Source organism: Panthera leo, chromosome C1 (assembly GCF_018350215.1).
Source record: "Panthera leo isolate Ple1 chromosome C1, P.leo_Ple1_pat1.1, whole genome shotgun sequence".
Taxonomy (NCBI): Eukaryota; Metazoa; Chordata; class Mammalia; order Carnivora; family Felidae; genus Panthera; species Panthera leo.
In genome coordinates, this window is record NC_056686.1 from 94,041,308 (window position 1) to 94,055,116 (window position 13,809).

The following is a 13,809-nucleotide window of genomic DNA, read 5'->3' on the forward strand; positions in this document are numbered from 1 at the left end:
CTTAGCAGGTGAATAACATACTAAATATGAGGTATTTGCAGAGCAGTAAGCAATATCCCAGATGTGCCTGTGTCAGAAGAAACTAATTATACTCTGGAGACAGGAAGCATGTGTGTGTGTGTGTGTGCGTGTGTGTGTGTGCGCGTGCATATGCATGTGTGCCTGTGAGACAAGAGAGCAAATCAACCTAATCTGACATTTCACACTCTTGCCGGGACCTTGGCAGATAACCTCTATTCAGCCAATCTTGGTTCTTCCCTCTTCGATTCAGACCTTCCTTAGGCTTGAGCAGGAATCACTTAGAAATGGGATAGACAAATCCCACATTAAAAAAACAAAAACAAAAAGAAAAACAAAACCAGGGGCACCTGGTTGGCTCAGTCGCTAGAGTCTGACTTCGGCTCAGGTCATGATCTCATGGTTTACGAGTCCTAACCCTGCATAGGGCTCTCAGCTGTCAGCGCAGAGCCTGCTTTGGATTCCCTGCTCCCCTCTCTTTCTGCCCCTCCCCTGCTCGTGCTCTCTCCCCCAAAATAAATACACATTAAACAAAACAAAACAAACACTCCCCTCTTCAGCAGTGCTGCCCTTCAAGAGGAACAGTCATTTTCAAACAGTGAGGAAGGAAAACCCAGAGCAGCTTAGTAATTTCCGCAGAAAAAGCAGAAGGGCAAGGGGAAGCTGGGGCTGGAACCCAGTTCCTTGCTTCCTGACCCAAGACGTGCTGTGCCTGCCTGGGGCGATGCTTATCTTATACCACCTGTGCCAGAGGTGATGGGGAAACCGGAAAGTTGTGTCACACGTGGGGCCACTCTGGGCCTTTTCTGCACGGCCATGGATAACCCCATCTATTAAATCCCTACAGAGACACTGGTCACCTTCCACCCCAAGCCCCACCCTGACCTTTGTTTTCATGACGAACATGCCCTAAAAGGTAAGGTGAGGAGGGTCAGGGACATGGGGCGCTGTTTTAGGAATTAGGCCACTTTATGCCAGATAACAAGGGGCTGCCCAAATGTATGACAACGAAATCTGCCCCGATGAGGGCCCTCAACTGGAGCCAAGGCTTTCAGGGGTGTAAGATATGAGATGCAGCAGCAACAGAGATGAGCAAACTAGCCCCTCCTCCTGACTTACCTTCGATTCCCTTCATGCTCATTATCCAGGGGACCAGGGAGTGACATTCTCCGGCCTGAGGGGCCTGCGTGGGTGGAATGTCTGTGTCATAGAGTGATCGCCAAGATCCTGGGCCAAACCCCAGGGAAACTGAATTGCGAAGAGCTGCAGCCAGGCATTCTGGAGGATTCTCCCCAGCACACTTGGACAGGGGCTTACTGGTTGCTGACTTTAGATTTCCTGTGGTGGCGCTCTGCCCTCTAGTGGTGGACCTGTGGAAATTACCATGTTACCTTGGCAGCCTCCTTCCCAGAGCTCCTGGGACTTGAGCCTCAAACCTGAGCTGGGTTCTCTTGAAAGCCTCCAGAAAAGGGCCCTGTTCCCATTGGCTTCCTGAAGACAGGCAAGAGAGAAGGAGCATGCATGGGGACGGTGAGGAAGGAATGCTGAAGTGCGCACCTGGTCACACAGCTCTGCTGTTGTATAAACAATGGCAGGCTTTCTATACAGAAATAGTCCCCCTAACTCCTGTGGTGCCACAGAGGGACAGTGAATGTCCCTAGCTCATGGTGCTACTATGGCTTTTGTTTCTACCTCCTCTCATCCCCTTGGTCCTCTAGGTTTCTCCTCTTCTGTCTCCTAGGACCAGAACTTGCCAAGACAGTGTCAGAGAAAGCCACTGGTGGACTGGAAGAACATGATCGTTGGCCACGCTTGTGGGAGGAATGCTCCAGGTTGATCAGGTACATTTCATGCTATGTGGACCCTCTTATAGTGTATAAAAACCATAACAGCAAATTCTTCTATAGGGCCTACTTACTCTGTGCCTGGAAATTTTTTTTAGGTTATTGTCGCACGTTTACACATTTAAATGCTCACAACAGCCTTGTGAGGTGGGTGCTGCTGTACAGATGAGGAAACAGGCTCAGAGAGGTTAAATAGTCAGGTAGAAGCAGCAGAGCTGAGGTTCGAACCTAGGGCATCTATTAATTCCCCTCCTATTCTGCTTCTATTACTTCTCCTGACTCAGAGTAGGAGATTGGTGGAGGCTGAGGGCCTGGATGCAGAGAGCTAGAAACTGGAACCCCCTGAGGGAGCAGCAGGATTCCTGGATCCCACCAGGGGAAAAAGTCAAGGCCGGGTGTCTTCTCTGAAACAGATTTTGCACTGCAAGTGTCATCTGAGTGGACCTCCCTGGGGGCCTGTCTTCAACTAAGACTGGAATCAATGGCTTCTACAAGATGAATCAAGGGCTCACAAATTTTAACTTGGAAACTCTTAAGCTCCTTGAGGACAGGAATCATTTCAATGGTGACTAGTGTCTCACCGTGCTTTGCACTTGGCAGGTCCACTGTACATGCCTGTGGGGTGTAGAATGCAGAACTATAATGACTAACACTTAATAAGCACTTAACAATATGCCCGGGAGTCTTCCAAGGGGGTGACGCAGATGATCTCATGTAACACTCAGTACATCCTTATGCATTATCATTGTCATCATTACCATCCTCATTTCACAGATAAGGAAACTGAGGCACTGCAGGTTAAATAACTGTCCTACAGTTGGTCACGCGAAGGATGAAGTGAGGATCTTAATCCAAGTACTGTATCTCTAGCATCTAGTCCCCTAATGACCATGCTTGCTGTCTCTCTGGGTCAGAAGGAAGAGAAGGATTAAGATAATAGGAATAAAAAAGTCCTCAGGACGCCCACTCTGAAGCCAACAGTTCTTCCTTGGAGGAACAATGAGGGGATTCAGGGATTCAAAGTACATTTTCTGGGGAGAAAGACAACAACAGCAGATAAGCTTTACATGCGGGCCAACTGTTGACTGAGTGCTTTTAAACCTTGAAGCTCCCTAATCAGGTAAGCACTACCATCATTGCCATTTTGCAGAGGAAACTGAGGCATAGAGAGGTTAAGTAACTCGCCCAAGGTCACCCAGCCAGGAGGTGGTGGAACTGGAATTTGGTGGAACTCAGCTCTGGGCTCCTGGCCACTGTGCTGTACTGCCTAGAGCTTTTGTAAGTATCAATAGGGGGCCCGGACATCCTGCAAATATCTAGACCCGTCGCTCAAGAGAAGTTAAGCCATTTCTGCTTCTCTCGCCATATAAAAACTGAGGTTTTCCTGAGTATTCATAGAAGATGAGAGAGAAGAAAACACAAGGATACAGATTAAGGAGTTTGATCTAATGGCTAATTATTCTGTTCCACAAAAAGTTCACCTGTGAGAGGGGAAGGACAGGTTTTTGTGGCCTGGGTGGCCCCCTGACCATTCTCTGCTCCTTTTTGTCTGAGCATGACCCAGGACTGCTAATGCTGGGCTGATCTCATGGAGCACAATGTCTCACAGAATCAAAGATTCTCAGAACAAAAACAAACGTGAAGGCCAACTATTTATACATGCTCTGTCTTATTCCCCAAATAATTTAAGGTGGCTTAGCTATCATTCCAGACCCGTCTGGTACAGCATTATTTGTCTGCCTTCACCTTCTCCAAACTTGTCCCTTCTTCCACCTTCTCCCAGAAACCTCTTTGCACTCTCATTGCTTCCAGACCTGCTCCTAGAACAGGTGCAGATAGAACATTATTTGCCCCACATCCCATTTGTTAAAAATCCCACTTTCTTCCTTTTGTCAGTTCGTTTGCCTTAAACCTGATCTCTTTCATCCAGGGCTAACAAACTGGACTCCTGGGCATAACTTTGAGAATACGACCTATCTAATTAGCAGCTCCTGGTGAAGGAAATTCTGCAAAGACAAGAGGAAGGGAAGGCCTACTGGTGCAGATGTGAAAGAAAGTGGAATTTCAAGCGGTAAAGCCATTTAGGAAAAAAAATTTTAAATAAAGTTGGGGACTAAAAACCTTGAAATAATATTGAACCTACTATTTTGTCCAGTAGGGGTACTTGTGTTAACATTTAAAATTTGCAACCCATCTGTTCCCTTTCCTGTTAGAATACTAACAAGTAACAAATAAAAGTTGGTCTTCCATTGTGTGCACCCCAAAGGAGATATTTCTGTGACAGCCTCCTTCAGAAATGAGTGCTGTGTCCGATAAAATGTAACCTAAAATCTGCTTTTATATGCTGTTCAATAATTGGTATCTCCTGGATAATATTCAAGTGGGTATCTCTGATTTCTGAAGATCTAAATTGGTTCCATCATTTTATAAGGAAAATTTTCAAACCTACAGAAAAGTTGAAATAATTTTCACGGTGAACATTTGCATATCCACCACCTAGATTCTATTAATAACAATATTTGCTTTGCCACATCTATTCACATGTCTATTTATTTAGCAGTCTTTCTTATTCTTTATGCATTTCATGGTAAGTTGCTGATGTTGATAGATTGATAGGTAAGTAGGTAGGTAGACAGATAGATCTGACACACAGATCTGATAGAAATATAATTGATTTTACCTTCTTTTAGAAGAATCATACATGGAATTTAAGAAACAAAATAGATGAACAAAGGGGAAGGGAAGGAAAAACAAAAGATAAAAACAGGGAGGCAAACCGTAGGAGACTCTTAAATACAGAGAACAAACTGAGGGTTGCTGGAGGGGTGTTGGGTGGGGAGATGGGCTAGATTAGTGATGGGCATTAAGGAGGACACTTGTTGGGATGAACAATGGGTGTTGTATGTAAGTGATGAATCACTAAATTCTACTCCTGAAACTACTACTACACTATTTGTTAACTAACTTGAATTTAAATAAAATCTTAGAAGAAGAAAAAGTGCCTATAAACAAAGTGAAGACTCTTGTGGATACATTATCTTATTAATTATGCATATGAGTAATTATTGCTATTTAGTACACAGGACGTTCCTACTTTTTCTGTGAAATGGAAGCAAGCCTATCTGCCAAGAGATAGGAAACAGATACGATGTTTGAGGGTTAGGGAGAGAAGTAAATATTTTGAATAGCCACTGAAAATATGAGTAAAAGCTGACTTCTGCTAGTTAAGAGAATTGCCAAGCCATGCAGTGGAGAATTGACACCATATTTTTGAAGTGGCACCAATCTGCATGTTTGCGTTATGTTCTCCATCAGTCCAAATGGGAGTAGAATGGCCAGATGGTCAGATTAATCCATGTTGGGCACATGTCACAGGAAGACTATGAGACAAGAGGGCTGAGGATGCTACAGAGAGAGGGTTCATAGTGACACAGAGGGTGTCTCCCAGCTGGAGAGGGACAAAAGTAAAAATTGCAGGGCACTGTTAGATCCTGAGGACAAGCAGGAGGCAAAGGCACAGTGATCGGATGTCGTGATCAGACTGTAGGCATGACGACAGTAAGAGGGTGAGAGAACTAGGTGTTCGTTAGGCTTAGTTATCACTATTCATCATTTCAGAGATGGATCATGATAAAGAATAAGATGTGGTCGGGAATACAGTGGCCAAAGGAAAAATGGATGTCAAGAAATTAGGATGTTTTGACATTGAAGTTTTCATAAAATATGTTAAAATTACATTGATGAGTCAACTGCCAAAGTTGTGTATGTGGGATTGATCGCACTGTGGCTGAGACAGAAGGAGAGGTCTCCTGGAAGAGTTCTAGGGAGATTTCCTCCCTGATGAGGGATGTGGTGAAACCTTCCCTCTCCATTTCTGCTTTTGTGTATAGTTGCTCAAGGGATTTTTTTTAAATGTGCGGGGCTACTGAAGCAGTCTTGCAACCACTGAGAAAGCCAAGACTTGCTGAGAAGGTATCTTAGAGCTCTGGTGTGGGTGTGGCTGAACTGCTGAACAAACCCTACCTCTGTCCTACGGGGATAGCGTCACTAATCATCCAGAACCTTCCTACCCCACGCTTATGGACCAGAGAGGGAAGGTTGGTACAAAGAGCACAGATGAGGGTGGGGGGATCTTTTCCAGACATTTATATGCCCCCAACCTGGAACATCTTGGTCTAAGAAGAGAGCAGGGTTGACAGCTTTTAACAATTGATTATCTTAGAACACACTGGTAAATGGCAGGGGAGGGGATTAGATAATTAATTATAATGAGTTCCAGGAATCACTGTTTAAAAGTTTCATGCTTTTCTCTTTGTTTAAATTGACCTGAAAGCCTGAGGGGCTTCATTAAAAATCAAAAGTTTTAAACACCAAGGTAATGTAGATTTGTTTAGACTTACCTGGTTTTACTGAGAAAGTGGTCCAATAATTATGTATATATAATTAAGATTTAGGAATCAACTTCTCTTCTACACACTACTTGAGTGATTAAACGTAATCCTCTATGGGCAGGTTCTTGAAATTACAAAAATATGTGTCCTGAGGGACTGTGAATGATGGAGCAGTTCCAATTAAGGACCTTCCTTCTCTGAAGAAACAGGACACCTTCAGGAATTACAAAACAGACATGTGGTGGAAAACCTGGTGATTGATCCTTCTGATGCTGATGCCAGATGGCAATGAAGTCACTACATCATGAGTCTCAGGGCTGGTCTCCAGCTCTCCAAGATGTGCATCACTCACTATGGCCAACAGCTTAGTTGGTGGCTAGAATGGAATGTGGCTAAACAGGTTTTGGTTTATTTATGTTTTCATACTTTATTGTCAAATTAGCTAACATATAGTGTATACAGTGTGCTCTTGGCTTTGGGAGTGATTCCCATAATTCATCGTTTATGCACAACACTCAGTGCTCATCCTAATAAATGCCCTCCTCAGTGCCCATCACCCATTTTCCCTGCCCCTCTGTCCTACCCCCCCGTCAACCCTCAGTTTGTTCTCTGTATTTAAAAGTATTTTACAGTTTTTGCTTAGATCCCTGATGCTGAGAGTCAAAATGGCCCAACATCAGATTGGTGCTACTGAAGCACAGCTGTTCTCAGAAAGTTTTCCCTGATCCATCCCTTCTGCTTCCTCATCTTCTAGAACAATCCATGATCCATCTCTTCTGTAATGCATGTGGACAGTAACAATATTTTCATGTTTCTAAATAATAATAATAATAATAATAATAATAATAATAATAATAATGCCTCACATTTTGAGCACTTAGCTCACATCAGGGACACTATTGAGCATTTTGCATACCTTAGATAATTTAATCCACCCAATAGCTCCATGAGGTATGTACTTGTTACTCCCATTTTACAGATGAAGAAACAGAGTTAGCAGGTCAACTTACTGACTTAAGGTCCTTCAATTCATATGTGGTAGAGTCAGAATTTGAACCTCCTACTATGATTCCCAAGTCCATACTCCTCACCACTATGTAATGTCAATTCCTTCTTATTACAGCAAAGAATACTTGTGACTGGAGTAAGTAACCTCTCTCTAAATTTATTTCCAAACTCACAGTACTCTTTTGTTCTAAAACCCCACAAAGACTGATAAGACAAAGGAGTATCTCTTCCACCATAGCCTCCCAAAAGTTAAAGAGGCAAGGCGGGTACATTTCAAAAACTCAGAACAACCTTCTTTGTATCCATAGGAATCACACAGTGCCCAGCATATAGAAAGTACATAATAAATAAATAAATATTTAATGAGCCCAGTTATACAATAGTGACTACCCTACATTCTTTTTTTAAAGTTTTAATTTAAATTCCACTTAGTTAACATACAGCATAATATCAGCTGCAGGTGTAAAATATAGTGTTTGAACACTTCCATACATCACCCAGTGTTCATCACAAGTGCCCTCCTTAATCCCCATCACCTACTTCACTCATCCTTCCACCCACCTCCCCTCTGGTAACAGTCAGATTGTTCTCGATAGTTAAGAGTCTGTTCCTTGGTTTTCTTCTCTCTCTCTCTTCCTTTCCTCATTTGTTTTGTTTCTTAAATTCCACATGTGAGTGAAATCGTATGGGATTTGCCTTTCTGACTGATTTTGCTTAGCACAATACTCTGTAGCTCTAGCCATACTGTTGTAAATTGGCAAGATTTCATTTTTTTATTGCTGAATAATATTCAATTGTATATATATATACTACATCTTCCTTATCCATTCATCAGTTGATGGATACTTGAGCTGTTTCCATAATTTGGCTATTGTAGATAATGCTGCTATAAACACTGGGGTGCATGTATCCCTTTGAATTAGTATTTTTGTATTCTTAGATAAATACCTACTAGTGCAATTGCTGGATCGTAGGGTAGTTCTATTTTTTTTTTCAATATATGAAGTTTATTGTCAAATTGGTTTCCATACAACACCCAGTGCTTGTCCCAAAAGGTGCCCTCCTCAATACCCATCACCCACCCTCCCCTCACTCCCACCCTCATCAACCCTCAGTTTGTTCTAAGTTTTTAAGGGTCTCTTATGGTTTGGTTCTCTTCCACTCTAACCTCTTTTTTTTTTTTCTTCCCCTCCCTCATGGGTTTCTGTTAAGTTTCTCAGGATCCACATAAGAGTGAAACCATATGGTATCTGTCTTTCTCTGTATGGCTTATTTCACTTAGCATCACACTCTCCAGTTCCATCCACGTTGCTATGAAAGGCCATATTTCATTCTTTCTCATTGCCATGTAGTATTCCATTGTGTATATAAACCACAATTTCTTTATCCATTCATCAGTTGATGGACATTTAGGCTCTTTCCATAATTTGGCTATTGTTGAGAGTGCTGCTATAAACATTGGGGTACAAGTGCCCCTATGCATCAGTGGGTAGTTCTATTTTTAACCTTTTGAGGAACTTCCATTCTTTTTTCCATAGTAGCTGTACCAGTCTGCATTTGCACCAAGAGTGTACGAGGATTCCCCTTTCTCCGCATCCTCTCCAGCACCTGTTTTTTCTTGCGTTATTGATTTTAGCCATTCTGACAGGTGTGAGGTGATATCTCATGGTAGTTTTGATTTGGATTTCCCTGATGATGAGTAATGTTGAACATCTTTTCATGTCTCTGTTGGCCATCTGGACGTCTTCTTTGAAAATGTCTGTTTGTGTCTTCTGACCATTTGTAATTACATCATTTATTTTTTAGGTGTTGAGTTTTATAAGTTCTTTATATATTTTGGATACCAACCCTTAATAAGATATGTCATTTGCAGGTATCTTCTCTCTTTCTGTAGGTTGCCTTTCAGTTTTGTTGATTGTTTCCTTCATGAAAAGCTTCAGAGATTTTCATTCTGATTAAGTCCCAAAGTTTATTTTTGCTTTTGTTTCCCTTGATTCAGGAAACATATCTAGAAAGAAGTTGCTATGGCCCATATCACAAAGGTTACTGCTTGTGTTCTCTAGGATTTTGGTGGTTTCCTGCCTCACATTTAGGTCTTTCATCCATTTTGAATTTATTTTTGTGTATGGTGTAAAAAAGGGGTTCTGTTTCATTCTTTTGCATGTTGCTGTCCAGTTTCCCCAACACCATTTGTTGAAGAGACAGTCTTTTTCCCATTGGATATCCTTCCCTGTTTTGTCAAAGATTAACTGACCACATAGATGTGGGTTCATTTCTGGCTTTTCTATTATGTTCCATTAATCTATGTGTCTGTTTTTATGCCTGTTTGGATCACTGCAGCTTTGTAATATGACTTGAAGTGTGGGATTGTGATGCCTCCAGCTTTGCTTTTCTTTTTCAAGACTGCTTTGGCTATTTAGGGTCTTTTGTGGTTCCATACAAATTGTATAATTGTTCCAGCTCTGTGAAAAATGCTGTTGGTAGTGTGATAGGGATTGTGTTAAATGTGTAGGTTACTTTGGCTAGTATAGACATTCTAATAACATTTGTTCTTCCAATCCATAAGAATGGAATGTTTTTCCATTTCATTGTGTCATTTTCCATTTCTTTCATTAGTATTTTATAGTCTTCAGAGTACAGATCTTTTACCTCTTTAGCTAGGCTTATTCCTAGGTATCCCATAGTTTTTGATGCGATTGTAAATGCGATCAATTCCTTAATTTCTCCTTCTGCTGCTTCGTTATTGGTGTATAGAAATGCAACGGATTTCTGTACACTGGTTGTGTATCCTGTGACTTTACTGAATTTGTGTATTGGTTCTGGCAGTTTTCTGGTGGAATCTTGCAGGTTTTTCTCTATAAAGTGTTATGTCATCTGCAAACAGTGAAAGTTGACTTCTTCCTTGTTGATTTGGATGCCTTTTCTTTTCGTTGTGTGACTGCTGTGGCTAGGACTTCCAGTAGTATGTTGAATAAAAGTGGTGAGAGTGGACACTTGGATCTTGTTCCTGATTTTAGGGGAAAGCTCTCAGTTTTTCCCCATTGAGGGTGATGTTAGCTGTGGGTTTTTCATAGATGGCCTTTATTATGTTGAGGTATGTTCACTCTAACCCGACTTTGTTGAGGGACTTTATCATGAATGGATGTCTTTGTCACAAGATTTTTCTGCATCTATTAAGAGGATCATATGGTCTTATCCTCTCTTTATTTATGTGGTGTATCATGTTGATTAATTTGCAATTATCAAACATCCCTTACAAAGCAGGAATATATCCCACTTGCCCATGGTGAATGATTCTTTTCATGTACTACTGGATTCGGTTTCTAGTATTTTATTGAGAATTTTTACATCCACGTTCATCAGGGATATTGGTCTGTAGTTCTCTTTTTAGTGGAGTCTTTATCTAGTTGTGGTATCAGGGTAATGGTGGCCTCATACAATGAATTTGAAAGTTTTCCTTCCATTTGTATTTTTTGGAATAGTTTGAGAAGAGTAGGTATTAACTCCTCTTTATTTTTTTAAAAATATAATTTATTGTCAAATTGGTTTCCATACAACACCCAGTCCTCATCCCAACAAGTGCCCTCCTCCTGCCCATCACCCACTTTCCCCTCTCCCCCACCCCCAGCAATCCTCAGTTTGTTCTTAGTTTTTAAGAGTCCCTTATGGTTGCCTCCCTCCCTCTCTGTAACTTTTTTTTCCCCCTTCCCTTCCGGCATGGTCTTCTGTTAAATTTCTCAAGATCCACATATGAACTCCTCTTTAAACGTTTGGTAGAATTCACCCGTGAAGCCGTCTGGCCCTGGAATTTTGTTTATTGGAATATTTTTGATTATTGACTCAATTTCTTTGCTTGTTATCAGTCTGTTCAAGTTTTCTCTATTTTATGATTTCAGTGTTGGTAGCTTATATGTTTCTAGGAATGTATCCATTTCTTCCAGGTCGCCCCATTTGTTGCCATATAGATATTCATAATATTCTCTTATAACTATTTGTATTTCTGTGATGTTGGTTGTTATTTCTCCTCTCTCATTTGTGATTTTATTTATTTGGGTCTTTGCTTTTTTCCTTTTGATAAGCTCCTGGTTTCATTGATATGTTCTATTGGGTTTTATTTTGGTTCTATATCATTTATTTCCTCTATTATTTCCTTCCTTCTGCTGGCTTTAAGCTTCATTTCTTGTTCTTTTTCTAACTCCTTTAGGTATAAGGTTAGGTGGTTTGTTTGAGATTTTTTCTTGCTTCTTGAGGTAGACCTATCTAGGTACTTCCCTCTTAGGAAGCATATAGGCTTTTATATGCAACTTTTGTTGCATCCCAAAGGTGTTGGACCATCGTGTTTTCCTTTTCATTTAATTTTTTATTTCTTCTTTGATACCCTGATTGATCCATTCATTGTTTAGCAGCATGTTGTTTAATCTGCATGCATTTGTGGTATTTTCTTTTTAATGTTTATTTATTATTGAGAGACAGAGAGACACAGAGCACGAGCAGGGGTGGGGTAGAGATGGGGGGAGACATAGAATCTGAAGCAGGCTCCAGGCTCTGAGCTGTCAGCACAGAGCCCGACGCGGGGCTCGAACTCACAAACTGTGAGATCATGACCTGAGCCGAAGTCAGTCGCTTAATCAACTGAGCCACCCAGGCATCCCTGCATGTATTTGTGGTCTTTCCAAAGTTTTTCTTGTGGTTGACTTCTAGTTTCATAGCGTGTGGTCAGAAAAGGTGCATGGTATGACTTTGATCTTTTTGTTTTTTATGAGGCCTGATTTGTGACCCAAACGTGCTCTATTTTTGAGAATGTCTCATGTGCACTTAAAAGGAATGTGTATTCTGCTGCTTTAGGATGGAATGCTTTAATTCAAATTCTGAATGTATCTGTTACATCCATCTGCTCCAGAGTGTCATTCAATGCCATTGTTTCCTTGTTGATTTTCAGCTTAGATGATCTGTCCATTGTTGTAAGTGGGGTGTTGAAATCCCCTACTATTATGGTATTATTATCAATGAGTTCCTTTATGTTTGTTAACTGACATATATTTGGGTGCTCCGTGTTGGGTGCATAAATATTTACAATTGTTATATATTTTGTTTGGATATATTTTTTAGTATGATATAGTGCCCTTCTTCATGACTTCTTATAGTCTTTGTTTTTAAAATCTAGTTTGTCCGATGTAAGTATTGCTACTTCAGTTTTCTTTTGACATCCATTTTCATGATAAATATTTCTCCATCCCCTCACTTTCAATCTGCAGGTGTCTCTAAGTCTAGAATGAGTCTCTCGTAGGCAGCATACAGATGGATCTTGGTTTTTTTTTTTTAATCCAGTCTGACACCCTATGTCTTTTGACTGGAGCATTTAGTCCAGTCAAAGTAATTATTCAGAGTAATTATTGATAGCAATGTATTTATTGCCATTTTATTACTTGTTTTATCAGTTTGTGGAGATTTTCTCTGATCCCTTCTTGTCTTTGTCACTTTTGGTCTTCCCTTTCCACTCAGAGTCCCTTTTAATATTTCTTGCAGGGCTGGTTTAGCGGTCATGAACTCTTATAGTTTTTGTTTGTCTGGGAAACTCTTGATCTTGCCTTCTATTCTGAATGATAGCCTTGCTGGATACAGTGTTCTTGGCTACAGACTTTTCTCACTCAGCACTTTGAATATATCATGTCACTCCCTTCTGGCTTGCCTAGTTTCTGTTGAGAGTTCTGCAGCTAGCCTTGTTCTTTTGTCTTGCTGTTTTTAGGGTTTTTTTCTTTATCATGGTATTTTGTAAATTTAATTACTGTATGTATAGGTGTTGGCCTGCTTTTGTGTATTTTTATGGGAGTTCTTTGTGCCTCCTGGATCTGGAAGTCTGTTTCCTTCCCCAGTTTAGGAAAGTTTTCAGCTATTATTTCCTCAAATAAATTTTCTGCCCCCTTTTCTCTCTCTTCTCCTGGGACTCCTATAATATGAATGTTACTAGGTTTGATGGAGTCCCTGAGTTCCCTGAGCCTACTCTCCTGTTTCATACTTCTCTCCCTCTTTTGTTCAGCTTCATTACTGTCCATTACTTTGTTGTCTAGGTCACTAATTCATTCTTCTGCTTCCTCTAGCCTGCCGTTCACTACATCAGGTGTGTTCCCAATCTTGTTTATTGCACGCTTCATCTCTGAGTGATTCTTTTTTAACTATTTGTGTCTGTGGTAAGGGTCTCACTTATGCCTTCCATTCTTTTCTCAAGCCCAGTGAGTATCTATATGATTGTTGCATTACATTCTCCATCAGGCATGTCATTTTTGTCTGTTTTACTTAGATCTCTGGCCATGACCTTGTCATGTTCTATCCTTTGGGATGAATTCCTCCATTTTTGCCTTTTGTCTCTGTCTTCTTCTCTGTGTTAGAGAAGCCAGTTATATTGCCCGCTCCTGAAAGTAATGGCTTTATAAAAAGAGGCCACGTAGTGCCCAGGGCTGGTGCTTCAAGGAACATCTCCAATGTGTGCTGCATGTGCTATGCTGCTGTGTTCTGGCTGGTCTACCCTCAGGCCAGTCATCTGCAGAGAA

At 41.0% G+C, this 13,809-nt stretch overlaps 1 protein-coding gene across 2 annotated transcripts in view; it reads right to left on the minus strand.

Moving 5' to 3' along the window:
• Nucleotides 1-1,339: 1,339 nt before the first annotated feature.
• Nucleotides 1,340-13,809, minus strand: part of LOC122228361 — a 101,167-nt gene continuing 88,697 nt past the window's right edge. The window contains exons 6-7 of one of the 2 annotated variants that reach the window (XM_042953367.1): nt 3,609-3,682; nt 1,340-1,388 (exon numbers count right to left, since the gene is read on the minus strand). In XM_042953367.1, coding sequence (XP_042809301.1) covers nt 1,377-1,388; nt 3,609-3,682 — 86 coding nt within the window. In that variant the 3' untranslated portion in view covers nt 1,340-1,376. Of the gene's footprint in view, nt 1,389-3,534; nt 3,683-13,809 lie in introns of those variants that run through there. The other variant, XM_042953366.1, reaches the window with a different exon arrangement.